At 37.5% G+C, this 27,179-nt stretch overlaps 1 protein-coding gene across 1 annotated transcript; it reads right to left on the reverse strand.

Moving 5' to 3' along the window:
• Positions 1-632: 632 nt before the first annotated feature.
• On the reverse strand, positions 633-25,629 carry LOC121419989 (transmembrane protein 145-like). Its single transcript, XM_041614499.1, has 14 exons — positions 25,447-25,629; positions 20,675-20,749; positions 19,016-19,102; positions 17,175-17,402; positions 14,659-14,737; positions 13,423-13,494; positions 10,028-10,096; positions 6,472-6,631; positions 4,995-5,088; positions 4,350-4,522; positions 3,349-3,469; positions 2,330-2,593; positions 1,457-1,504; positions 633-668 (listed from the first exon to the last, which is right to left on the reverse strand). The coding sequence occupies exons 1-13, from the start codon at positions 25,579-25,581 to the stop codon at positions 1,457-1,459; spliced, it is 1,605 nt and encodes a 534-aa protein (XP_041470433.1). The 5' UTR covers positions 25,582-25,629; the 3' UTR covers positions 633-668.
• Positions 25,630-27,179: the final 1,550 nt, after the last annotated feature.

Here is a 27,179-nt window from a genome sequence, read left to right on the forward strand (position 1 = left end):
TTTTAAAACTATAAGTAATTTAAACCTAAATCTAAGATTTTATCACATGGAATGGATAGGGTACTTGGTCAGTTGCATTTAAAATGCACAAATGACGTTCAAAACAATCTACAAGACAGTATATCGAGATAATTGCAAATGCATAATGAAACATTGTGAATGTGTTTGTAGATTTTGATTGAAATAATCAAAGGATTGGTAAAAAAGCTAAAGGAAACTGAGGTGCCGAAACAAAAAGCTTTGCGATCGATCATGGGCTGAATATTACGACTAATCATACGCAACAACCAACGCAATCAATCGTATAAACAGGCACCGTGATCAATTTTTGAATCCAACCCAAATAAAAAAAAAGATGTTTTCAGAAGAAAATGAATAATCAGACAAGTTGATAAATGAAAGTTTGAACAATATTGGACATAACTTTCTTCTCATTTGTCCGATTTCTTTCAAGCTCTCACCATTCTGTTTTGTTATTTATCTCCTTTCCAACATGACATTTTATGACCAAGGTTAAGTTATATATGTTATGGGGCCATGGTGTGTTGACAGTATAGTGCTGATGTACATGCAATTTGATTGCTTTCAACTTCTCTACCTACTTTGATCACGTTTAAACTCATTTTTTGTGGGTGTGAAGGCATCGTTTCACATGGCTGGCTCCTCATCTGGAATGAAAGAGGTCAGAAAGGTTAGTAATGGTAGGATAGACAGATGGTATGGAGAGAAAGAGGAAGACGACAACAAAAAAAAACCCTCTTGTTAATCTTCAAGACATAAAATTTGCAATGGTTAATCAAAATGATTTGTTTAAATTAACCCTTCAAACCCTGAATTATTTGGGATGGTCGTAACCCTCACCCTGAATCATTTGCAATCAAATGCACCATCACAGGGTGTGACTTTTGTTTCGTCAAATGGGATCCGAAACAATCATTTGTCTGTGGAACTTTGCAGGCTCATCTTGCGATTGAGTGTTAACTTTGAGTAATTCAGTAATATAATGTGGGGCTTGACCAATTATTATGATTTATATACAATTAACAGAATTTTGAATGAAATTCCTTGATGTACGTGCGACCAGTGGAGCTCTCTCAGAAGAGGTGTAGTAGAACTGAACTTTGGGACACGGGAGACAAGTCTTGCACATGAATTTTGGACTCTTAGAAATGTAACTTAGAAATAAGACTATCAGGCATTCCAACAAACAACAAGTCAAGCTTACTTGTAATCAGAGCATGTGCCAGCAGTGATCCCCTTGAGAAACTTGCAACAGCCAATCAAAACCATTCATACATATGACATTTGTTTTAAAATTTGGCAAGGAACCAATAAAAAATACTGTAAAACAATCCCTTTAATATTTATCGTACGAAAGTAATATTATCATTAAGATGCTTCATCTACCGAACGAAATGTTGCATTGGTCAATAAAACGTGTTGTGTATGAACTCACCTACTTGGCCATGAACATACTGGATACATCACGTTGTGGATTATGGTTCTGTTAAAAGAAAAATGCAAAAAAATATCAAAAGTGCTCGCGTACATGATGAAAAAGCATCTCGATGAATGTGAATTTTTAATAGTTTTGTCATTGATTAGAATATAGTGTAATTATGAGGCGCTTATTATCAAGTGACTACACAATGGTGCACCATATATTACCTTGGCTTTAGCACAGCTGCTAAAGGCACTTGGTGCATTTAAGGAATTAATCCTGCCGGGTACCCATTTACGTCACCTGGGTTGAGTGCAGCACAATTTGGATCAATATCTTGCTGAAGGAAAACATGCCATGGCTGGGATTTGAATTCACGACCCTGTTTCATAGGGGAGAATCAGAATCCCCAGACTATGCTCCGCATTATTTAAAGAATTTAATTTGTCTATTTCTGGGTTCATCTCAAATTTGTCTATATTAATAGTGTAGTTGCAATACAGTATATATGAATTGTCCATATTTTATCATTATTATGTATATGTAAATTAATAATAATATAGGGTATTTATATTGTGCACATATCCACCTTGTTAGGTGCTCAATGGGCTCCTATATTACCCGGCTAAGCGAGGCGTTCATAGCGCACACAACTTTTAAGGAATTACTTCCTACCGGTACCCATTCACCTCACCTGGGTTGAGTGCAGCACATTGTGGATCAGTTTCTTGCTGAAGGAAATTACGCTATGGCTGGGATTCGAATTTAGATCCCCCCCATCAAAAAAAAAAGATATCACCCTGACAAATACCTTCAATTGAAGTGGGTGAGAGCCAAAAGCTGTTTCAAAATTTGTACCATCTGTAACAATCTAGAACAAATACTTACAACTCCGTTTGAAGCGCCATTAACCATTCCGTTTGCATTACCGTTCGGCTGGTTCTGCGCATACTTATTGGACTGCCCAACCGTGAACAGTTCTGTAAAGTTTGGTTGATGATCGTTGTTGAATACGTTGGCAGCATAGCCATGGTGCTCGTAGGCATCGGGGTTATTCTGAACCTGGCCGTCTGGGGTGTCGATAACACCAACTTGCGAAGTGCGGACGTGGTAGGGAAAGTTGTGATTGGCTGCCGACGGTCTGGTCAGAATCTGACCGGGAGATAAAGATGGATTGTAAATGTAGAGTTACATGTATATATGACACAGTGGACGAACACTCTGATAAATAAATTCCTTCACAATAGATGGGATAAAATCATCAGTGGAAAATGTTGATTTCAAGGAGGAGCAGATCTTTTATTATTCTAAATTAATACTGGTAGGTCTCAAAAACATTGATTGAATGTGAAGAGTCAAAATCATTAACTGAATATGAATCATATGTTTACATGTTTGCCCAGTATAATCTATTAGTATCATAATATCTATCTACTATTATTATTATAAAAAAATATTTTTTTCCATATCATTGTCACTGTTACCACCATTTCATCATCACTAAATATTCTTATCATTATTACCAATTTTATTATCATCATTATCATCATTTTTATTATCATGATCATCGCACTTTTCATGCGGGATCGAAATAACTCCAATGACTGGGGTAATAATAAGCTGTAACGCGCTTTTAGCCATTCTTGGAAAAGCGTTTTATAAAAATTGACTATTATTATTATCATCATCACTATTATTGTTATCATTACTAATATTTGTATCATTACCATCATTATCATTAACATCATCATCATTATCAATTTCATTTTTATACATATATATTTATCATCACTATCATAACCAACCCTGAATACAGACAAATATATGAATACATCATTTACAAAAGGATCAAATGACTAATGAACAAAGTAAGATTAGACAAAGCAACAATTCAAATTGAAACTTACCAAAAAGCCTAGCTGTGCCACAAAGGCGATGATGAGTTCAATGGCATTCATAGCCTTCTCTCTCCACCATTTAGGCATGGCTAATGATGCTATAATGTTCATGACAGGCATTGCAAGAAACCTGAAAAGAGAGAAAAAAGTTACCATTTTTACATGAACAATGCTGCTATTACGATAGGCATTGCAGGTAACCTGCAAACCTACAAACTGTGCTACAAATGCAAGGAGTTCAATGGCATTCATGGCCTTCTCTCTCCACCATTTAGGCATGGCTAATGATGCTCTAATGTTCAATACATGCATTGGAAGAGCCTGAAAAATGAGTGTCGCTAGGGCGAGCACAAAATACGCCAAGCTGTAATGCGGAAAATGGATTTATTGATCAACCAAGAAAAGTGGAAGGTGGTGACTTGACCTTTGACCTTTTAACCACAAAATCAATAGGCTTCCTGGGATCCATGCTAGTATCATACACACCAAATTATATGAGCCTAGGTTAAGTTTAACTGAAGTTATCATGTTTACATGGAAAAGTTAACGGACAGACGGACGGACAGACAGACAGGCGGATCCCGAGAGTTATACCAAAGTATGTTCCATCTACGACGGACGTATAAAAAAATAATTCAGGGGAGTGGTTCGTCAACATGTAGTTATCTGACAATTTGGCTGAGAGGCACTGTCGGACGTTTCATTTAACAGTTACAATAACTATTTCCTGATCATCATTTTGTCTATGAGCATTTCATCTCATAACCAGTTTGTCTAATATCCATTTTATTAATTTCCCGCAATAAACACTTAGTCCAATTAGTCCAAATTGGATATGTACTAAATGGATATTGGACCAACTGGTTTATCAGACGAAATGGTGAGTGAACATTTTGGCAAATAGACTGTGTGGATAATGGACGAACTGATGGTAGACCAAATGATAGTGGACAAGTTGGCAATTGGACGAATTGGCATTGGATGAATTGGAAATGAACCATTTCACTTACCACATTGTATAGCAGAAGAAGAAGGGTATGTAGAAAGAATTCTTTTCAGGATAGTGCTTCAATGTGAAGAAGATGGCGTAGATGAACCACAGCCAGGTGAGCGCCCTCAACGCCACTAGGACGTACCCTGCAGGGCTCTCGTACAGGTATAGCACCTCTCCCGCATCAAAGGCCTTTAGGAAGAGAAAAGGGCATAGGATTGGAACTAGTTAGACATTGTGAAGAGACATAAACTACCATGCTATCATGCAGGTGTGACACCTCCCCAAAATCAAATGCCTTCAGGAAAGAGAAAAGGGCATAGGATTGGAACTAGTTAGACATTGTGAAGAGACATAAACTACCATGCTATCATGCAGGTGTGACACATCTCTAGTAACAAATGCCTTTAGGAAGAGAATACTGGCATGGGAATGGAACTAGATAGAGATGTGAAGGGACACACGTAAACTACCAAGTGATCATGCAGGTATAACATCTCTTCAGTATCAAAGGCCTTTAGAAAAAGAAACAGACAAATGAATACTAGTAGCACCAATCTCAGTTCAGTTTCCCTTGGAAAATGTCTCTAAATATGACTCAGTTTGTTTAAAAAAATGTGACATATTTAACAAAAAACACATTTGATTTGAAAAAAATACTTACATATACTTCATAGATGAATAAGGCTGCATACAGCATACAGTATATAGCCATTAGAATGGTGATTTTTACAGTGCCAGAGTGGCTGAGGCGTCCTCTGAAAAGTTAAATTTAAAAAAAAAAGATAAATTCAACTACATATTTTCAACCCCTTTAATGTCTTCACTTGCGTTGGTAAACAAAGGTACATACACTGAACATTTGTGATTATTTTTTTCCAAAACCCCTGTCTTAAAAAAAATGATTTTTTTTTTAAGTGATTACAAAATCACCAGCTTAAATTGTATAGGGGAAACAATAATTCAAAGAAGATATGAGAACTATTGCGATTGTTAAAGGACAAGTCCACCCCAACAAAAAGTTGGTTTGAATAAAAAGATAAAAAACAAGCATAACACTGAAACTTTCATCAAAATCGGATGTAAAAAAAGAAAGTTATGACATTTTAAAGTTTTGCTTAATTTCGCAAAACAGTGATAAGCACATCCTGCTCGGTATGCAAATGAGGAGACTGATGACGTCATCCACTCACTATTTCTTTTGTATTTTATTGTATGAAATATGAAATATTCTCATTGTCTAGAGAAACAACAATGAATTCCTCCCTGAACAAGTGGAATTAGCATTGTTCAATACTATATGGTTGAGTCAAGTTGGTCCAGTTATTGTCAAATCTGTAAAAAAATGAAATATTTTATAATTCGAACAATAAAAAACAAAAGAAATAGTGAGTGATGGACATCATCGACTGACTCGTTTGCGTGACACTGAGTTTTTCATATCACTGTTTTGTGAAAAATAATCATAACTTTAAACTGCCATAACTTTCTTACTTTACATCCGATTTTGATGAAATTTTCAACATCATGCTAGTTTGATTTTTCTCTATGAATTAAAATCAACATTTTTCTGAGGTGGACTTGAACTTTAACAATTGCTAACGCTGTTCACACAATTACACCAAACCTTTTCTTCAATGAAAACAACATGTGACAAGGAATGGGAAAACCACAAATATTTGTACCAAGTGATTTTCAGTAGGAATTTCAAAGTGGTTTTGGTCAGCATTGTCAAATTTCAGTTTTCAGTATTCTTGAAAGAGTATATTCTTACTATAGACAATAGGAAAAGTGGATGTACCAAACAAAACCAAAATTGCTGTTTTGACAGTGTAATTTACATTGTGATTACGAAAACTCCCTTGTGAGTGTGTAGTGACTACTTTATTTTATTTTCCAGTTTGATTTGCTACTTTTTTACCACCAAACAATAATTTTGGGTGTGGTGATATTACGTCACAGACCGCAAAACCACATTACTTTTTAGTCAGGTGGGTCTGGTATCATTCCACTGAGGGAAAAATAGTCCTCCCCTTTTTCTATCATAAACATATATTGTTGTATTGTTGTCGAAAACATATACAAGAATATAACACTTTAAAACCTAAAATAAAAACTAATTTTCCTTTTTGATATTTTACCTGGTAATGGTATATCCCTTTGCCATGAGGATCAGCTGAAGTAGAAAGAGGGCGTCGGCACCCGACTGGAACGCCCTGGCGGTGAACTTTAGCCCTCGGACCTCCGTCCCGTCATTTGCATAGTCAGCATAGAAGATGATGTAGAATACAAGGCTAAGAACTGAAATAAAGAAAGAAAAAATGAATACAATAATTACAGCTGAGCTGACAACCTTTAGAAGTAAGAAGTAATAATCCAGAAGCTCAGTCATCATTTTGACATAAAAGTCATTATCTCATATGCACCACTTTCATCTCTGGTAGTCTCTCATTTGCGTGAATCCATGATAAATCCCAGAGGAAAAAAGTAAAATGTCAAGTGGGTTAGCCATGCCCGTGTTAAAGGCAACTGGGAGTGGTAATACACGTTCATCTTGTCGCCAGGCCCTTAAAACCTAGTTTATCGAAAGAATAAAACAAATTTAACAATGTAGAGCAGCACAGAAACCTATGTTTTAGAAAAGAGAAAAATCGTGGCAAACTTGTATCATACGAAAGCGCTCTCCTAATTATTCTTTTGTGCCAAAGGATGTTGCAACTCTAAAACCAAGCATTTTCTGAGCTGCCCTGGGGGAAAAAAAGAGAAAATTGGGATACGTGTACAAAGTTTTCACAGCCTAGCAATGATATGCTGTATAGGCCCTCTATAAATAGTATTATCTCTTACAAAATATGAACACGAAATACATATGAGAGGCCAAAGTACATCTTGTAACTGATCTCGAATTCAATATGTACAGTTTTATCATGCAGAATAGCTAACTTTCATTTCTGACTGCTGCAAGAGCTAACCCTTATTCAACTGGGCTATTTCAGACCAGGATTCAGACCCCTTCACATCTCGGCTGCTGATTGCGCCTTCATTACGAAAATTGGCATGCACATAGAGCCGGCTGTAAACGATAAGACTATGTAGTAAAATTTTCAAAAAAATGTTTATATTTTTGTATTAATTCATTATTGAAATAAGCGTATGAAATTTCCCCTAATTTTTTTTTTGATGTTTTGCCTTTATATATACATGTACATGTAGCTAGTAGAATTTTCGGTGAGAATACTAATTTTGACATTTCTAACTAATATATATACCAAAAATTTGCCAAATCATAATTAATATCCTATGTACTTTTTCATTCTTTTTTTTCAAACCTTTGATTTTTATTGGATTTTTTAAAATGAATTTTGTTGGGGACAATTTTTGCGATAATATATAACATAAAATAAATCAATTCAAACCCAAAAAAGTAAAAATGATCAAACATTTAAGCTATTTGGTTGAAAAACACAATTTGCATTGACTTTGCACACGGAATCATGTTTTCAAGCAATGTTGGGTCTGATATGTGCTCACAAAACGTTGCGTAATTTCTGGACTGCACATCCGGACGTCATGAAGTTGGTCTCAAAAGATGTCCAAGACTTAAAAGAAATAAAATGTCAGTGAGTAGCGCAGTCAAACATTTTTGCACAGCAGCGTAAAAATGCAAAATGTTGAGGGGGGTCAATTTGACTCCCCCCCGCCCAGTTAAGTAAGGGTTAAACGCACACAAGGAATCAGTCTTGTTCTGAAGGAAAAATAGGACACACAAAAAATCAACACACACATCCACAAGGGCATTGATACGATGGCTCAGCCAAAGATACCATGGAGCCATTGAAATACACACAAGAAAACGCATCTTTTCAAACACGCTTGAAGGAATTAGGCAAATATAAAGTGCAGGTGTAACTTGCAATTGCCAAAGCGAGTGTTGATATTTGACTAATATTTGCACAGTTAAATCTACATTGTGTGCACAAGAAAGGGGGGGTTCCATGAAGTACCAAGTCACTGATTTTCACTATACAGATTTGGTCTGAGCCAATCGGATGCAAAGATCTCAGAAGCTTTTGTTTAAAGTGGTGCTCAAAGTTACTGAACCCTCACCAGAAAATGAAGATATTCGAAAGTGTTCATGGTCTGCCTTCTTTCAGATATTTAACCCCAAATAGACTGGGCTATTTCAACGCCTAAGATGATCTCGGCCATCGATCGCGCCATCGCTACGAAAATTGGCACGCACGTTACCCATGGCATAAGCTACAGAACTATAAGATCAAAATTCTGCTAAGAATCTCATTACTCGTTAAATTATGCTAATTTATGCGTAAAATCAAGTCTGCTCTAATTAACAAAATAATGCCCCTAAAATGCTGATTTTTGTTTCACGTACTCTTTATAGGAATCTGATCACATGTATTTTACAGAAATGTCAACATCACATTTATTTTCTTATTCTTTTTATTGTATATTTTCTAAAGTATCTCTCGGTTTTTCGACTTTGTTTTTTTTTTCAATGGAAATTGTCAGGGACTTTATCATTACCATAAACAAGATAATATTAATTTATTTTAATCAGTCAAAGGAAATATAATGATACATTAAAGGTCAAGTCCACCCCAGAAAAATGTTGATTTGAATCAATAGAGAAAAATTACACAAGCTCAATGCTGAAAATTTCATCAAAATCAGATGTAAAATAACAAGTTATGACATTTAAAAAATTCGCTTATTTTCAACAAAATAGTTATATGAACGAGCCAGTTACATCCAAATGAGAGAGTCGATGATGTCACTCACTCACTATTTCTTTTGTTTTTTATTGTTTGAATTATACAATATTTCAATTTTTACGAATTTGACGATTAAGACCTCCTCCTTGCCTGAAGCACAAAATGTTAAAATAATGGAATTCAATGTGTTCAGGGAGGAATGAAACTTCATTTCACATGACAATGACGAGAAAATAAAAATATTTCATACAATAAATTACAAAAGAAATAGTGAGTGATGTCATCAACTCTCTCATTTGGATGTAACTGGCTCGTTCATATAAATATTTTGTTGAAAATAAGCGAAACTTTAAAATGCCATAACTTTCTTATTTTACGTCTGATTTTGATGAAATTTTCAGTGTTATGCTTGTTGAATTTTTCTCTTTTTATTCAAATCAAGTTTTTGTTGGGGTGGACTTGTCCTTTAAGGAATTTTGGCTAAAAACTCTATTTGCATTGAATTTGTACACAAATTTACGTTTTTTAGCTATCTTGGGTCTGCATGCACTTATGAAATGTTGCGTGATTTCTATAACGCTTACCTGGGGGTCACAATTTTGGTCTCGGAAGTTGCGCGAGACTTAATAGTAAAAAGTCCGTGAGCGATGCAGTTAAAAAAATTTGCCCGGCAGATGAATCACAAAAAATTCAGCCCCCCCCCCCCTCTTCTTAGGGATAATTGTGAAGTCAGGTGATAAAATATTACATTCAATATAGTTTATTTCTCTGGGCTAATCGCCAGGCATTGTAATGTTGTTGTCTACGCTAAACTTGAACTAGTGCATTTTCTGGTGGTGCTCACTAACTTTTCAGCACCGCTGTATAACAGGTATTCAGCGACAGACACTGAATAGGTGTTTCATGAAATGCTCCACACATATATACATGTAGGAGATACATTGTAGGGAATGCATGTACTTACTGTATAAGAAGAGAACCCACATGTACATCTTATAGGTGGTGTGGAAGAGGGACCTTGAAGCAAGTAACACTGTAGAGAGAGAGGGGGAGACAAAGAGAGACATAGAGAAAGGAAAAGAGAGAAAGAGACATAAAGAAAGGGAAAGAGAGAAAGAGACATAAAGAAAGGGAAAGAGAGACAGAAAAAGTGAAAGAGAGAACGAGAGACATGAAGAAAGGGAGAGAGAGAGAGAAACAGAGAAAAGGAAAGAGACAAAAAGAGACATCAATTATAATAATAATTGGATTTATACAGCACTTTTTCCACAGGATAAAAGCACTGTTGATGGCATTAGACAAGTTAAGGTCCAAGTGTGTTATATAAGTGTTTTTTTAGATGTTTTTTGAAGAGGTCAAGGGTAGAGAGATTTCGCAGAGATGAAGGGAGTTTGTTCCAAGGGAGTGAAAAGAGTTGAAACTGGCCTTTTTTTCTGTATTTTCCGGACGTTCATGTAGAGAAAGGGGGAGCGAAAAAGAACAAATATTCATATTGTCCAATATGCGAATGGACAATGCCGTAAAATATTCCATGAAATATTCCAAGATTTCGGAGAGATGGAGTTTGTTCCAAGGGATTGAAAAAGTTGAAACTGGCCTGTTTTCTGTATTTCCCGGACGTTCACGTAGAGAAAGGGGGAGTGAAAAAGAACAAATATTCATATTGTCCAATATGTGAATGGACAATTCCATAAAATAAAAAATAAGTATGCCAAAAAAAGATTTCACAAAGATTTGGGGCAAATTTGCCCAAAAGATGCTCAAAAGACCACTAGACAATCAAAGAAGAGAGTCCCAGGAAAACCCCAATTACCCATTAACTGCAATTTTCACAAAGGTGGTTTTTAAAACCACCTGTACTTCCTTGCTTGTTTACCGTGTATATTAAAAAATGTCCAATGCTGATGCACGCTTTTGTCACAGTTTGCCAAATTGACGCCTGTTGCCATGGTTAAGTACACTATTTAATTCATGATTCCACTGTTTGAAGTGTAGACTCATTCATTCAAAACTCTTGAATAAAATAGCGTGGGTAACCAAGGCAACAGGTGTCAATCTGGTGCACGCTGACAAAAGCATGCATCAGCAGAGATGCCAACTTTTGGAAATCAGAATTAGGGAGGATTTGCAACTGCCACCAAATTATGTGCGCGTAGCGCACATCACGAGCGCGGAGCGCTCGACCCTTGCGGCCGGGGTCCAGGACCCGCCTTAGGGCCCTGGAAGCTCTGGGTTTCTAGATGCTCTCTGGTGCAATCTGACCCGTATTTTGGGGCATTTCACATGTTTTGAAATAAACATTGTTCCCACTTTTTTAACATTAAAAATATCAAATATGCATTTTTACATGTAAGAAAAATGAGGGGACAAATTTCACAAAAGAAGTACCTGTTCAACAATAAGGAGGAATCATCACTATCGGCTATAGGCAGGTTATGTTCCACTAAAAATCCAGTAAAGAAAAGCTCAGCGCTGGTCCCTTGCTTGGTGAAATAAAGACAACAGGGTACTAGTGGAGCTCGAAGATCTTGTCATCGCAATGTCCGTAGGCTAGGCTAGGCCGTTTGCTACCGAACGAAAGTGCTTCCGAATTATCATCACGACCTCCCTGCTAAACTGAAATGTCCACGCTGCAAATTGCGCAAAATGCATGGTAAATTCCTCTTTCCGACTTCCGAACACACAGGTACTGGAGACTGTATTCAGTCTTATACTTCTGAGACCATTTCTTGGTCTTCTTTTGTTGATTTTCCGCCATTTCGTGTCAATATCAACCCATCAATACGCCGAAATCACACACCGATATTCCACCACACGACTCGACAAATCCAGTGGCCGCGAGCACACACGCCTCGCGAAGCTAGCCGGGCCTACCGGCCTGGTGCACAGTGGATTCCCGTTGGGCATTGACATGCACCAGCTTTTCGCTGCTCCTTATTTGTCTACTTTTCACACAGAATTTAGTAGCAGCGAACGTAATGGAGTTACTACATGCTAAAGTTAGCAGACGATACATGTCCTTCCAATCCAATTTGATCAATGCAAAAAAATCGTAATTTCGGGAGGATAAGGATGGTAATCGTAAGGGCGGGAGTTGGGATGAATTTTCGGGAGCCTCCCGATGAAATCGGGAGGGTTGGCATCTCTGCATCAGCATTGGACATTTTTTAATATACACGGGAAATAAGCGTTGGAGCGTTGTGGCCCAGTGGATTAGTCTCCGGACTTTGAAACAGGGGGTTGTGGGTTCGATCCCAGCCATGGCGTAATTTCCTTCAGCAAGAAATTTATCCACATTGTGCTGCACTCAACCCAGGTGAGGTGAATGGGTACCTGGCAGGAATTTATTCCTTGAAATGCGTGTGCGCTGTAATCATAGTAATTACGGCAGCCAAGCTACAGCTGGGGTAATAATATCCAAGTCCTTTGGAAGCACATAGAGACATTATTCATAATTGTGATATGCGCTATACAAGAACTGTTTATTATTATTATTATTATTAAGCATAATTTATACAGAAAATCTATTAAACCATTGGTTCAGGAGATGGTTTTTAAAAACCACCTTAGTGAATTCAGGCCATTCATCATATAGGCAGAAGGTTGACTGTGTCCAACTCCCTATATGTAAAGAATTCCCACAATGATATACAACATTAGACGTGTATCAGACTATTCATCCCAAATTTACCCTTATGCAAATGGGTACTTGGGAGAAAACCACAAATCCCTGATAATAAAGTACATGGCCTATGAGAAAGTTGTCCTTGCTTCTTGTCCTAATTTACTTACCTAGTTGCCAATTTGAAATCTACATGGTATTATTGATTTCAATTTTAAAGCAGCTATAACTTTCTTATTGCTTGTCCGATTTCTTTCAAACTTTCACCATTCTGTTTGATTTATTTCTCTCCTTCCCAACACACCATTTTATGGCCAAGGCTGGATTCCCCTTTAAAAAAAAAAGAACTGGCATGTATGTAGAAGCAAAAATCAATCTAAGGAAATTGTCAGATACTGTAACTTGATTTTGACTGTGAAGCCTGCACGTTACCCAAGTAAGGGATATGACAGCTGGCCCCCATCTTACAAAGAGTTATGACTGATCCAATCACTTGTAACTCTATGGAAATCCATCAGTGTCATAATGTTTTCTACAGGAAATTTGCACAATGCCCCTTGTAAACAAAGAGAAGCACGGTGAATTTTCAAGAAATCAATGAATGCACGATTAGCCAACATAGTTAGAAAATATTTTGAAGAAACATGCGTAACACTAATATTGACGTTGCTGGCCGTCCATAGTTATGATTGATCGGATCAATCGCAACTCTTTGTAAGACAGGGCCCAGAACTTACTTGCGACATATATAGAGCATCCAAAGAGGGCCATAAACATGAATAGGAATGCAATGTCTGTTGCTAGGATACCTGTAAACAAAATGAGAAGAGGTCGTGAAGAAGAAAAGAAGCAGCCATTATCATCAATATCATCATTTTAGCTTGAATCATTATTTCTGCCTCTTTTTTTTCTATTCATTTAGCCATAGCCGGGGTAATATATAGTGAGCCATTGAAGAGGCAACTTGATAACAGGCACCTATTAAATGCTACATATTACTATCATCTAGATCCATTTGACTTCTACTAATCATTCTATTCTGTAATTAATCATATCAATAGTATTTTCTTAATAATAAATACATTCAATAGTGTGTGAGAAGGTCTTCATATCCTAGGTAAATCAAATTGTTCGTCTAACATGCTACACTGCTGGTTACATTTTCACTTGACTATACACAGAAGCTGACTGAACATCTTGTAAGGTTTCTTTTTGGTTTCATCTTCTTTACATGTATGTCTCCATAAACAGCAAGTTATGTAAATTGCTTTGTGGTATTCTTTACTTGTATTTTTTTCTAATTATGAAAATGAAACGAAAGTTCATAATTTATTGTTCGGAATAGAAATCTGAAACTAAAAAACTATTGAGAATTTGTTTCGCCAAATTGATCATGGGCCCGGCAGCCACTGTGCAGCACCAGATTGACGTACATGTAGCTCATCTCTTGAATGTTTAAACATCAAACAGGGTAGCAACAACTCCCACATTTTGACATCTTTGGTCTGACGCAGCAGGGGTTTGAACTCCCGATCTCCCTGTTGTGAGGCGGAAGCTCTACCAACTGTGCCAACGCACCGGTAATTATTTGCCTTGTCCAACAAAAAGCTTGAACATGTATGGTTTCTTTTTGTCTCTGGTAACCTTGCTGATTTCCTATCTACGTGTATGAAGCTAACAAACCTCTAACATTACCGGTATTACCTTTTTTTACCTTGAATTACAGTCTCTTTGAACATTGGGAATTGTCAGGGGGGGAATAGGAAAATGAGGATCTTCACAAAAAATATGAAAATGGTAGAAAAAGTTAAACTAGTTGAAGGGCTGGACTATCCAAAATCCCGGAATGAGACACTTACTGAATTAGGAAAATTAGGGTCTTCACCAAAAATATGAAAACGGTAGGAAAAGTAGAATTAGTTGAAGGGATGGACTATCCTAAAACCGAATAAAAACCCCTAGGAGTCACTTACCAAACTGATCAGCAGAGAAGTGCTTGTACCACCAATCTTCACCATTGGTCATCGTCAGTTTGTAGTTCATCAGCAACCCCTGAGGATGATAAACCATTTTGTCCCAATTTTATTCATGGCATCATTTTGGAGATACATTTAGAAAGGAAGACCTTCTGGTTGGTGTATCATAAAGCTGTTTTAAGTTAAAAGCGACTTTACAAACGACTGGTGATCCTTTCTTGTGGCAAGTGATACACACCGCATTTCTCTTGCCGTTGATTTAGTTCCCAAGAAACGACTGGTGATCCTTTCTTGTGGTACATGTACATGTAGGTGATACACACCTCATTTCTATTGGCGTTGCTCTAGTTCCTAAGAAAGGGTCACAAGTCGTTTGTAAGTCGCTCGTAAAGTACTAGCAGCTTTATGAAACACTAACCTGGGGGCCGTTTCATAAGGCTGTTTGTAAATTAAGAGCGACTTTAAGAACGACAGGTGAACCTTTCTTACGCACTTAACCATCGCCAATGAATATACCATTTTCCACAAGAAAGGATCACCGGTCGTTCTTAAAGTCGCTCTTAACTTGTGAACAGCTTTATGAAACACCCACCTGGGCCCTGTTGCATGAAAGCTCACCATAGGAACAATGCTAATCAGCCAATCAAAATCAAGGACTGAATGAAAGTTACTACTGGATGGTAAAGTTACCACAATAGTAACTTTACCAAAATAGTAAATTTTGTGCAAAAGGGCACAGGTTATTTTTTCATATCTTATTTCCCTTTCCCAGCGTCCATGTGATATTCCTCATGCTATTGCTAATATTGCCACTCAATTCTGTAACTGTATGATAATAAATGACTTTTTAACCTATTTGAACGCTCAATTAACTTTTTTGATTATTTGATTATTTGATTTGTGACGTCATATGCAGGCAGCATTCCTACTTAGCGAATGGTAAGAAATTATTGAAATCTCATTTTCTTTAAAAATGGTTTTTACTGTATTTTTCATATATCAATATACAAATCATTTCACACCTGGTCATGAATAGAAACAAAATTAAGTCATCAGGAACCATACAAAGTTTGAAATTCATGCATTTTAACCCTAAATAGACTGGGATATTTCGACGCCTAAGACTGGGGGGGGGGCTGATACAGCCCCCCCTTATGATCTCGGCCGTTGATCGTGCGATCGCGATGAAAACTGGCACATGCGTTACCCATGGCATTATCTACAAAATTATAACATCAAATTCTGCAAAAAAAGTCATGTCTCATTAATTATGCTAATTTATGAGTAAAATCTTAAGTTTGCTCTAATTAATAAAATAATGCCCCTGAAGTGCTAATTTATGTTTCACGTACTCTAGATAGGCGTCTGCTAAAATTTATTTAAAGAAATTTCAACATCACATTTATTTTCTCATGTATTCTATTGTTTTCTAAATTTCTTATGTATTTCTTTATTTTTTCGACTATTTATTTTTTATTGTTTTTTCATTGGAAATTGTCGGGGACTTTATTTTGACCATAAAAAAGATAAAATTAATTGATTTTAACCAGTAAAATGAAAAATAATGATACATTTATGAATTTTGGCTAAAAACACTATTTGCATTGGATTTGTACACAAATTCACCTTTATGAGTAATTTTTGGTCTGCATGCACTTACGAAATGTTGCGTAATTTCAGAACCGCGTACCAGGGGGTCACAATTTTGGTCTCAAAAGTTGCGCGAGACTTGAAAGTAAAAAGTCAGCAAGCGACGCGGTCAAAAAATTTTGCGCGGCAGATTTATCTTGAAAAATGTCGAGGGGGGCTGAATCAGCCCCCCCCCCCCCCCGTCTTTTTAGGGTTAAATCACATAACATATGGGGCAGCTGGTCGTTTATGACGTCACAAATCCAAAACTTTGAATTCTGATAACTTTCTTCAACCCCTGAAGGAGGTATATGACCAAAGATAATCAAACCATAGGTTATTGCATTGTAGCACGGTGCTACATAATTTGTTAGAAGCAATTGCCTGGAAGGGTAAGTAAATGTTTAAATTTGACCTTTTTCTCTCTTTTGACATGAACTGATCTCTACCTTGTTATTGTATTTCTTTTTCCAAAGCGATTTTATCTTGCCTGCTATGACCAAAATTAGGGTCAATATCATATCATACCGACCCTAATTTTGGTCATTCTACCGTGAGAATTTTGCTTTATCCTGTGTGAATTATGCTTGCCAAATTCGGGCAAGTAGTTTTGGTCTTCACTTCAAAAACACTTGCCCGACTCTCACTTTTGCTTGCCCCTGGCAATCGGGCAAGTGCCTGATGTAGTACCCTGATTGTAGTATCACTAAACGGAAAATCACTGACAAGGGGTTTGTTGCAGAAAGAGTTGCAATCAATCGCAACTCTAAAAATCGTGCGCAACTTGATTTTCAACCAATCAACAACATGCATTTCGGACTTGCGATTGATATTTTGACTTGCGTTTAAACGCAACTCTTTCTGCAACGGACCCCAGATCTTACGTGGCCGGCATTGCAGTTGGAGAGAACGATGTACCACCATCTGTCCCGCACAGAGCGAAAGCTCCGCCCACCCTTGCAGTCAAAGTAGTGAGAGTCGCCGAACAGCCTCCTCCAGTCGCTGTCCACGTCCGTTTCCAGCTGAACGCACCCCGACCAGACGTAGGACGTGGTCAGGTTCACCACTTGGTGGTTCTCGGGTTTCAAGACGGACTCTTTCTCTAAGCATGACTGGAGAATTGAAGAAAAGTAGTACATGTACCTCGAAGGGATGCGAAATGTGGTGAATAAGCCAAACTGTTTATACCTGTTAATACATGTATGCATACTTCTTTCATTGGAACCTGTCAACAATAGTTACCTACACAGGTCTACATGTGAATGTACCCTTTATTACTTGAAATCACTTTTATATTTGACTTGTTGGTATGGCTGGCAAGCTTTCGCGTTGTCAAGAACCTAAAAATATGCATACAATTTGAAGATGATAATAATTACATGTAGGTCTAAATTCTACATATACATGTATGTACATGACCAGTCCAATGGTTTTTGGCGGTATAATCTTATCATATTCATTAAGGGTATTCATACAGTTTTAATATTATCATTTCTCACCTGCAAATCTTAAAACCAGGCCAAACTTTTTTTTTGGGGGGGGGAGGGGCTACATTTCCCAACCTACTGGCTGAATCTGTGACATTGGGGAATCTTTAACATTGCAGTGAATGAAAGTGAGACTGGGAAACAAAAAAAAAACAATTTTAATCAGAAAACAAAGAAACCTTATAAAGTTAAGAATGGATTTAGATCAGCAGACAAGGACTACTCTCATCGGACAAAAAATTACACTGCCCCATATTTAGAACATTAGAAGGAAAGGAAAGGCCAATGGTGACGTTTCCTGAAAAACACAAACGGTCACTTTCAAACGTGAGTGACATGACAATCGGAGACGGTAAAGGGCCCATATCTTCAAACGTATTTATCATGAATCTATCCTGACTAAGTAGGTGTCTGTCTTTTACACTAATTAATCATATTACCACGACGTCTTTGCGAACTGGAATACTTTGCACAATGCATGTAGGGAGTTAACATGTAAAGTCAGGGATACCAGGCACCCTGGTTTCACAACACACGTTACTTGGCTCTTGTGCTACAGGCTTTCATGTACATGTACGCAAGCTGGGGGTGTACGTGTACGTCTATACAGATACATACATACATACATGCACATACATACATGCACATACATGCATGTACATGCATGTACATACATGTACATGCACATGGACAGTTTACATACGTTACATGTACGTCAGGGGAAAAAATTGTAACGGGGGCCCGAGGCAATTTCACAAAAAAAAATGCTCAAAAGACCACTTGAAATCCCCATTCGATGCAATGTTAAAGATTCTCAAATGTTGCAGATTTAGAAAGGCTGTGAAAACTGTACCCCTGCCCCCCCCCCCAAAAAAAAAAAAAATAATAATTTATTTAAGAACATGTAAATGAAATGATAAGTAGCAATCAGCTTCAATGTGGTTACAGTCAGATGAACAGTCAGATGAACTGGGCATGCACACTGCTTCAACCTTCCTGATTGAAAAATAGGGACAAATTTTCTCGAAAATAGGGAAAAAATATAATATTTCCTATATAGGAGTGCAAATTTTTGTTATAATAATGATGATGAAATCTTGAATTAATAGCAAGAGCCCTCAATGGTACATGTATAAATTCAAAATGATTGAGATATATCTGGCAAATAAAGCTTAATACCATTTACATGTATAGGTCAAGGGTAGAAGCGATATTAGGGGTCAAAGGTCACTACTTACCTGCAGAGGTGCTGTATCTAATGGGTAGACTGACGGCCACTGACCCGGCTCATCGTAATACAGAATTAGGTTCTGGGTTTGAAAAGACTGGATGGGAGAAAAAAAAAAACAATCTTAGAACTACAGCTACATGTATTGAGATTTACATGCACAACTCTGACCTGGCAAGGTTATCTGCTGCATGTACTTCCATCATTCTCAAAGCACTATTTGATTTTAGGACTGTCCAGGAGCCCTCAACAACAACACCAAATCAGGCACAAATTTACGCTGAATTTTTTAAAACAGGCGCTTAATTCTGGGACCTGAAATGAGCTGGCGATCGATCCCAAGTGCTTTTCATACATCCTCTGATTTTCAGACTGCATTCTCAAATGAGGTTTCCATTGTACCAATGGCAACAAAACCATGAACTACATGTATACAGATTTCTTGTATTATCGCGCTTCAATTAATTAATAATAATAATAGCTGGATTTATATAATGCTTTTTGCCTGAGGATACAAAGCGCTTGTTATTATTACCCCGGCTTTAGCTTGAGCTACCATCACTGGCGCTCAGTGGATGCAAAGAATTTCATCCTGCCGGGTACCCTTTCACCTCACCTGGGTCGAGTGCAGCACAATGTGGATAAATTTCTTGCTGAAGGAAATTACGCCATGGTTGGGATTCGAACCCACAACCCTCGGTTTCAAAGTCCGGAGACTAATCCACTGGGCCACAACGCTCCATTTCTTGTACTATCGCACTTCAATTAGGCGCGCGTTGCCTACATGTAAAGCGTGCATTCATAATTGGACCTTTCTTACTGCAAGTGTTGAAACAAGCAAAATCAATTATGCACACTAATCAGCATAGTCCCTGGTATCGTACAATCGAAACTTCTTCAGGCCTTAAAGCTTGTGTATAGTTTTGGTAAATCCACCAAAATGCACCTATCACTATTCCAATTCATTGCTAGCTAATATGAATGGATATGCCCTATAACAGTTATGATGTGGAGGATATGAAATGAAAATGTGTTTTACAGGATAAATTTTTCGATTTTACATGGAAATTTAACTTGATCGGGTTGATCGGGTAACCCGATCAAATTAAAATATCTGTGTGTTTTTATCTTTCAATTAAATCCTATTCCAAATCATGGAATGGGCTGAAACTTTCAAGATATGTTCTTTGTCTGTAACTTTTGGATATCTAATCACTAAATTTATAAGATAAGTGCTTGAATGCCCATTTTTTTAATTTAAATCAAGCATCGCCGAGAGAGGGCGCTATATATCCAAGATTTGAATATTTGAAATTTTCTCAGAGAAGTGCAGTTGGAAAAATATCTAACGGTCTCTACGCTTCAGTAAGACTGTCATATTAGATGATATTTGATTATCAATCACATTATTGACCCTTTACCAAAGCTATACACAGGCTTTAAAGTTATGAAACACCCCTATTTACAATGCACATGTACTGTATAAGTACATGTATGCAGTGGCCTGGGTTTGAGCTATACTAGATTCAAATCAAACTCATACTAAGATTGATCACAAATTATGTACTTTTAGATCTATGGGTATTAGGATTTATCTAATAAATATCAATTTTATTTTGATTTAAATTGATCATAATTCTTTGTAATACAGGGCCAAGATCTTTCTTACCTGAGGATATTGAACTTCAAATCGTAACCTTCCGATGTCTGACAGAAAACAAAATCTTGCTAGAAATATCCAATTCTGTAGGAATTCAAAAAGATAGAAAAAAGGGTTGGTGACAATTCACAATGCACACGAGTCAAAAGTTTGACCGACAACCTTCCAGACTTTTTTCCCCACACAGGGTCAGGGTAGTCTACAGGCACAGACCCTGATTGAAACTATGATCAACAAGTGTGTCTCCATGCAAAGACTAGCACATACAATACATACAAAACTTGCTGTTGAGCAAGAGGGCCTTCGGTACACAAGGCATGAGTAGGCTGCAATTCAGACCCTTAACTCGAGTGAAGGGTTTGCACAGCACAGTGACAAATTGTGTACAACGGATAGCGGAGCGTTTTGCTTATTCATGACGTCATCCAGCCACTGCCGAGAGCCAATGTATGAATAAAAATATAGTAAGCATGTGCAGTGCAAGCCTTCCATTTCCCCACACTGTGCCACACGCATTCCAACGAAACAAGTGTGCAATTCTCTTTCACCTCGTACCAAAATTGACCTAGAATTTCACTTTCCTAAATTTTATATGAATTATGAAAGATATTCTCGGAAGATCTATTTTCTCACCGACACCGCGCAGGTAAGCGAATTTCCATTACTTCTGGCTTTTCCGTCAAAATCTTGCAAATTAGCGTCGATATGGCATCGTCTTCGCTGGAATTGTTAGAGTCTATCGCAACGTGCACAAAATCAATTGGCTTCCGCGTTTCTTGGCGTCGCGTAAATATATGCATGAAATTGCAGAGTCTCAATAATTTTTGATCGATAAAGGAGCGATCCAATCACGAACCAAGACAATTTCGTACACAACGTGACCGGATATCATTATCGCTATCGCTACTTCCGCACGCAGTCCGAAGGAAATATTTTGGCGAACATGTAGTCATGACGTGATCTGCGCGATTGACCAATCAGCGGTCTCCGAATCGCTGTGCCGAGACGATCTATCTGTTGTACACAGCTACATGTATGGATGATTGGAAAGACTTCCATATGTCCCCTCCACTAATTTTAAAAAATACTTCGCCAAAACCCCCTTCTTTTGTTCTTTTTTTCTGTTTACTTGCGGTTGGAGCTTGGATTCGAACCTCTCGCTGCTGATCGAGGCATCTTCTGTCTGTCGCCTTACTCACTGAGCTACATGTAGCAGGAATTGTTGAAAGCCATGGGTTTCGTAACGGTTCTCAAACATTACGACTAGTCTACTCTCAAGAGTATTGGGTATTTATTTTGAATATCTGACTAAATAAACCGATGCCATTGGGAATTACACACACTCAAATTTATGACGGAATAAAGCCATATATTGATATGTATCCAACTATTCCTTCTTCAATCTCTTAGACATATGTTAGATAATTCTTGATAAACCTTCTCCATATTTTTTTTCAATTTTAGTGGAGGAGACATATGGAAGTCTTGCCGGACGATTTGTTGTTGTGCACAGCAGACTAGGGTCAGGGAATATTAACACTATACTGAGAACAAGGTTATATTGGCATTGATTCTGCAAACTCAATATTCAACTTGCCCAAGGCCCTATAGGGTTAAGTCAGACTACGTTACATGCACTCATTCAATGAACAAGGTTATGATGGTTACATGAATATTCATGGAACAGAATATAGCGTAATTTCCAAGGAGTTGATCAGCTCATCTGGTGTGGCGCGATCAGTAAAACGATGCATGCGCTATTATGAATTCACTGCAGTCAAGATCATTGTTGCAGGTTCGAGTCTAGACCAAAAGCTTCAGTCTCTGTATTTTGGTTGTTCCGCTGAACTACGTTGGCTCCACTCACCAATACACAGACTGAAAAGCTTGGAGGCCCGTACTGTACGTACAGCCAACGTATAAGTGAACTAACGTTTTATAGGTCGCGATTTAAAACTGTTTTTTAAGCGAAATTTACAGTTTCATGGAATCCATTACCAGGGAAATATAAGTAATTGCATACCTTGGACCGGAGTTATTACTGGTAATAAAAATCCTCTGGATTATCCAGAAACCTTTCATCTAAGACATTTTCACCTGAGCCACCGGTTTTTCTAGCAAGTTGCCATCTTGAATGACGTCATTATCGTTTATGTCTCGATATATCGAATGTTGTCTGCTACCTGTGATCGTAGCAGTTTAGCTCGCATGTGGAGCAGATTGCATAATAATTAATATCGAAAGCAATATCGATATCACATTCGTAAATTGTTGATGCACTCTCCGTTCGTTTGTAATTTTGGCTGCTATTTTGGGAGTGATTCGGGCGTCCAAGTCTCAAGAAAACATCAGTAAAGTACCATTTTCATACCTTTTAAATCTTTGACATTTTTTCATTGATTAGAAATTATAAATTGATATCTTGTAGTTGATAAATCTTTAGAGTGTAAATTTGATGTAAAAAAGCACATCGAAATCTGGACAGTCAATCGACAAAAGGAAGGGCGTGATAAGACATGCAAGCTCACACTAACACTCTACCATCGGTGAATGGGAATGATAGTAAAATGTCAGAAATTGTTGAATAAATTCCCAGAAACGACGGTTATTCCTGTCTAGTTCGAGTCTTGCATTCAACAATTTTTTTCTCAGTTCTTAATCTTTTTTATTTAAAAAAAATAGAGGCAAGACTGAGAAATTACAAGACCAAAATTTGTACATGTAACTTTTTGTTAGTCTGATTCAAAGCCTCCAAAACACAAAAGTATGCCCAAAATTTGTTTGGGGCGATCTGGGCTCCGTATTAACACAAAGGTTTGCAAAGAATTGCAAATATGAAAGAAGCGCACTGATTGGTGCCTGGTCAGTCTTTTAAAACAAATGCGCGTGTAACATTGATATTGAATGGTCAGTTCAGTTAGCGATTGATCGCTATTCTTTGTGTTATGGAGACCTAGTGAATACAAAAATTATTCCCAAGTTACTGATGAAAACTAAGTTGCAATTGTATGGAAATTAGTCAATTTGGTCACAAAAAAGATATTTCTTTGTTTTGTCACATGCTCTGCATCTGTACAGCATTGTCATCCCAGACCTAACTGTAGATTCCCTACAGGCAGGATGGCTACAATGAGACAGTGCTTTGTGAAACAGCTGAGCAATATCTCGTTTATTTTACGAAGAGTGTCTGGAGAAAAAAATCATTTTTCTTATTTCAAGAAAATATCACATTTTCTTTGTGAATTTGAAGAGAAATGACCTTCAGACTTACAGAAATGTAACATTTTTGAAAAAAATCCAATTATTGGCTGCAAAAAAGAAGAATGAAATTAGGTCAATTTTCAGCATTTTTCTGCCATAGACTGTGTAGTTAAGAAATGGACACACACAAATCCAAATTTTTAGCTTCCGAGAGCTGTTATAAATTTAGTATTAATGCCAAAAACTTGTCCATAAAGAGTCAAATAGGATTTTTTATGCTCTTTCTGATGGTATGATTTTTATAAAGATTTGGAAACCAGATCACAATGAAAAATTGCGACAAAGTGAAAAAATTGTGCAAAACAGAAATTTCATTTTCCATAGAAAACGCATGGGGAAATGGCAATCTCAACACACACAAAAATAAGGGTTTGCAATTTATCTCTAAATCCTTATTTAGAATGATCATATAAACTTGTCCTGTCAAAAGAAGCCCCTGAATTTTCTCTTTCCATACATGCCAAAAACAAGTTAATAATCAATTCAGATCACATTTTTCTAGTAGCCTGAACTTCCCGAAAAATATGTGCCATATTTTCCCCTAAATCAGCCTGTTTTATGCTGACACTTTTCAGTGTGGCTTCAGACACCCTACGTTTATTTTAGGAAGAGCAGTTCTACCATAAAAAAAAACAGAACATGCCCCATTAATTATTGTGCCACGTTTTGCCCAAAAGGAGAATTAAGCAGCAATCATGGTAAATCGAGGAGGTAGACCAAAAGCTTCGGTCTCTGTTATGTTGGTTGTTCAGCTGAACTCCGTTGGCTTCATCACCAAATACAGAGACCAAAGTTCTAGCGCGATCTGTACAGGGGACTCAATGGCCAATTGGCCATATGTTTATGTACTTAAGATCGGATAAAACAGGAAGTGAAGTTGCACAATCACGCAACAGCCGAGGTAAGTCATTGGTTTTGTTTCTTTTAACTTGATTTTTCCCCATTTTTTTGGCATTTAAATGCCAAGACTAAGAGGGAATATAAATTTGCATTTCTGTCGTGTTACTTAAACTTTAAAGTTAAATTTCAAAATTTTTATTCATTAAAGACAAAAATTGAAGAGCCCCGACAAGGGGATTTTGCATTGTAAGTCCCCTAAACATGGTGGCTGCACGATAGCGAGCAGTCTGTGTATGACTGAGCCTGAGCTGAGGATTGAGGTCTGAGGAGAAATTACAAAAATAAAAAATTTTAAAAACTCCTCGAAAGACATTGAAAGACGAAACAGACGGCTGCCAGATGTCTATCGGGGAGGATGCCCTGGCGCACCTTCTTTTCCATACACAATGTAAACAGCCTAAAACAATTACTAATCTAAATAGCATTTAGGGTCATCAACAGTCCGGTGATTTATCTCTCGGCCTAGTCACGGAACTGTGAGTTTCCCTATTGGACATGTGTGGATAAGGATTGCGCGCGCCAGTAAATGAATGATGAATGGCCGTTATAATGTTACATGTACGCGATAAAGGTAAACACAGAAAAGAAACGAAAAGAAATTCGTCGATTTTTATACTTACATCGGTTGTTTCTATTCGACCTTCTTGATATAGGCATAATGTACTCTGTAATAATGAACTTAATATGGCAAGAAATAGTAAAAATTGTTGAACAACGAAGATTTGTCCCTTCGTTCTTCTGTCTAGCTGCGCCATTTTCTTTGCTGATGATCGATTTTTATTTTCATATTGCGAAATGGCATGAGGGCGCGCGTACAGTACGTACGGCCGTGCAAGCTGCGCTAGCGAGAGTTACGGGGTTACGGACGTCCAGTAAAACATTCCTTCGAAGGCTGGGAGTGACATGTACGTAATTCGGTAGCGTTCGATCGCCTAGCAACTGTACACTACGAGTCTTTCTCAGTACAGTCTGTGTACTGTTCAAGGCGTAATGAGCCCAAAAAATTGAGGGGGCTCGATATATACCGCGTATTGAGGAAAAAAAGTGCCTTGGTATTCCAAAAATCAAATTTTGTGGTAGAATTTGACAAAATGTTAAGAAAATATAATATTTCTTCTTTTTTCTCAGTTGTGGTCGATTTTTTTTTGGGGGGGATGCACCATCGGTTGGCCTACATTACTAGTAGGCCAATATTTTTCAATGGTCCCAAATTTTGATTTTTTTTTTTTCTTTTTTTTTTTAGACAAATCGAAATTAACCCCTAGAATGTTCAAAATGTTGTGACGAAATACACTCGTTATCCTTTTGATTTATGAAGGTATGAGCAAAAATTATACTGCATCCTATAGTTTGGGAATAATGTCCATTATTTTTCGTATAGCTTTGTATTGTAGGCCTATATTGTTATGATCAGTTCTTACAAAGAAGGAGAAAAGGAATACCCTGTAATCAGCTACTCTGCCACCCCCCCCCCCTCCATAAAAAATGTCGAAATCCCCCCCCCAAAAAAAAAAAAGAGAGAGAGAGAGAGAGTGACCGGGGGGAGAAGGACAAACGGAAACGAAAATCGCTGTTGCAAACAATAAAATTTGTGACAAAATATATCACAAAATTTTATTATCATTTCAGAAATGGCAAAAGTCTTCGCTTGTTCCCAACTTTATGCCACTGACTTGAATAAGGGGTTGTATATATCATGAGATTTGTTCCACTGTATGTTCCACACACTAATGGAATGACTAATCATGGAAATTAGTCAATTTGGTCACAAAAGTGATATTTCAATATTTTTTAAGTGTGTGCTCTGATTTGAAAAACACAACATCCTATTCTATATAATTATGCCTAATCCTAACATTATTGCAACCTTAACCCTATTGTCTAGTGACGAAAAAAGTCCGGAACAATTTTCTCCGGAACAAATGTCACTGTCGTGTCATCGGTTATAGAAACGCCATGTAGGGCCTAGCATAGCAGGGGTCGCGGAACGGTTTTGAAAGTGGGGAGGGGGGCTGAGCTAAAAGTGGGGGGGGGGCTGACCATGCAAAAAAAAATAAAAATCTGATGGTCATTTTTTTTTTACGTTTTTGTACATGGTTTCGAAAAAAGTTCGGGGGCTGAAGCTCCTCCCCCCTCCCCTTGGTTTCACGGCCCCTGCCTGCCTCACTTAAGGTTGCACCCCCCCCCCCATTTCCTGATAATACATAGATGAGCATTGACAGGGGATGTCTCCAGCTTCCACGGTCGCCACGGTCTTGCCACGGCTGTATTCCTCTCGTGTTGCATTGTTGTTTCGTTAATTGTGTGTTTCATTGAAGTCTGAGTAATGACGAGTGATGACGTCATCTTGCCT

The sequence above is a fragment of the Lytechinus variegatus genome, chromosome 8 (assembly GCF_018143015.1).
Source record: "Lytechinus variegatus isolate NC3 chromosome 8, Lvar_3.0, whole genome shotgun sequence".
NCBI lineage: Eukaryota > Metazoa > Echinodermata > Echinoidea > Temnopleuroida > Toxopneustidae > Lytechinus > Lytechinus variegatus.

Bases quoted from the DNA above. Each gene is read 5' to 3' on its own strand.
- LOC121419989 (XM_041614499.1), bottom strand. From the start codon at position 25,581: ATGGCGCAGCTAGACAGAAGAACGAAGGGACAAATCTTCGTTGTTCAA. The intron at 2,594-3,348 runs GTAAGTTTCAAT...TCTCCCGGTCAG, and splicing joins TGGCACAGCTAGGCTTTTTG to ATTCTGACCAGACCGTCGGC. The intron at 1,505-2,329 runs GTAAGTATTTGT...TTCTTTTAACAG, and splicing joins ATGGCGCTTCAAACGGAGTT to AACCATAATCCACAACGTGA.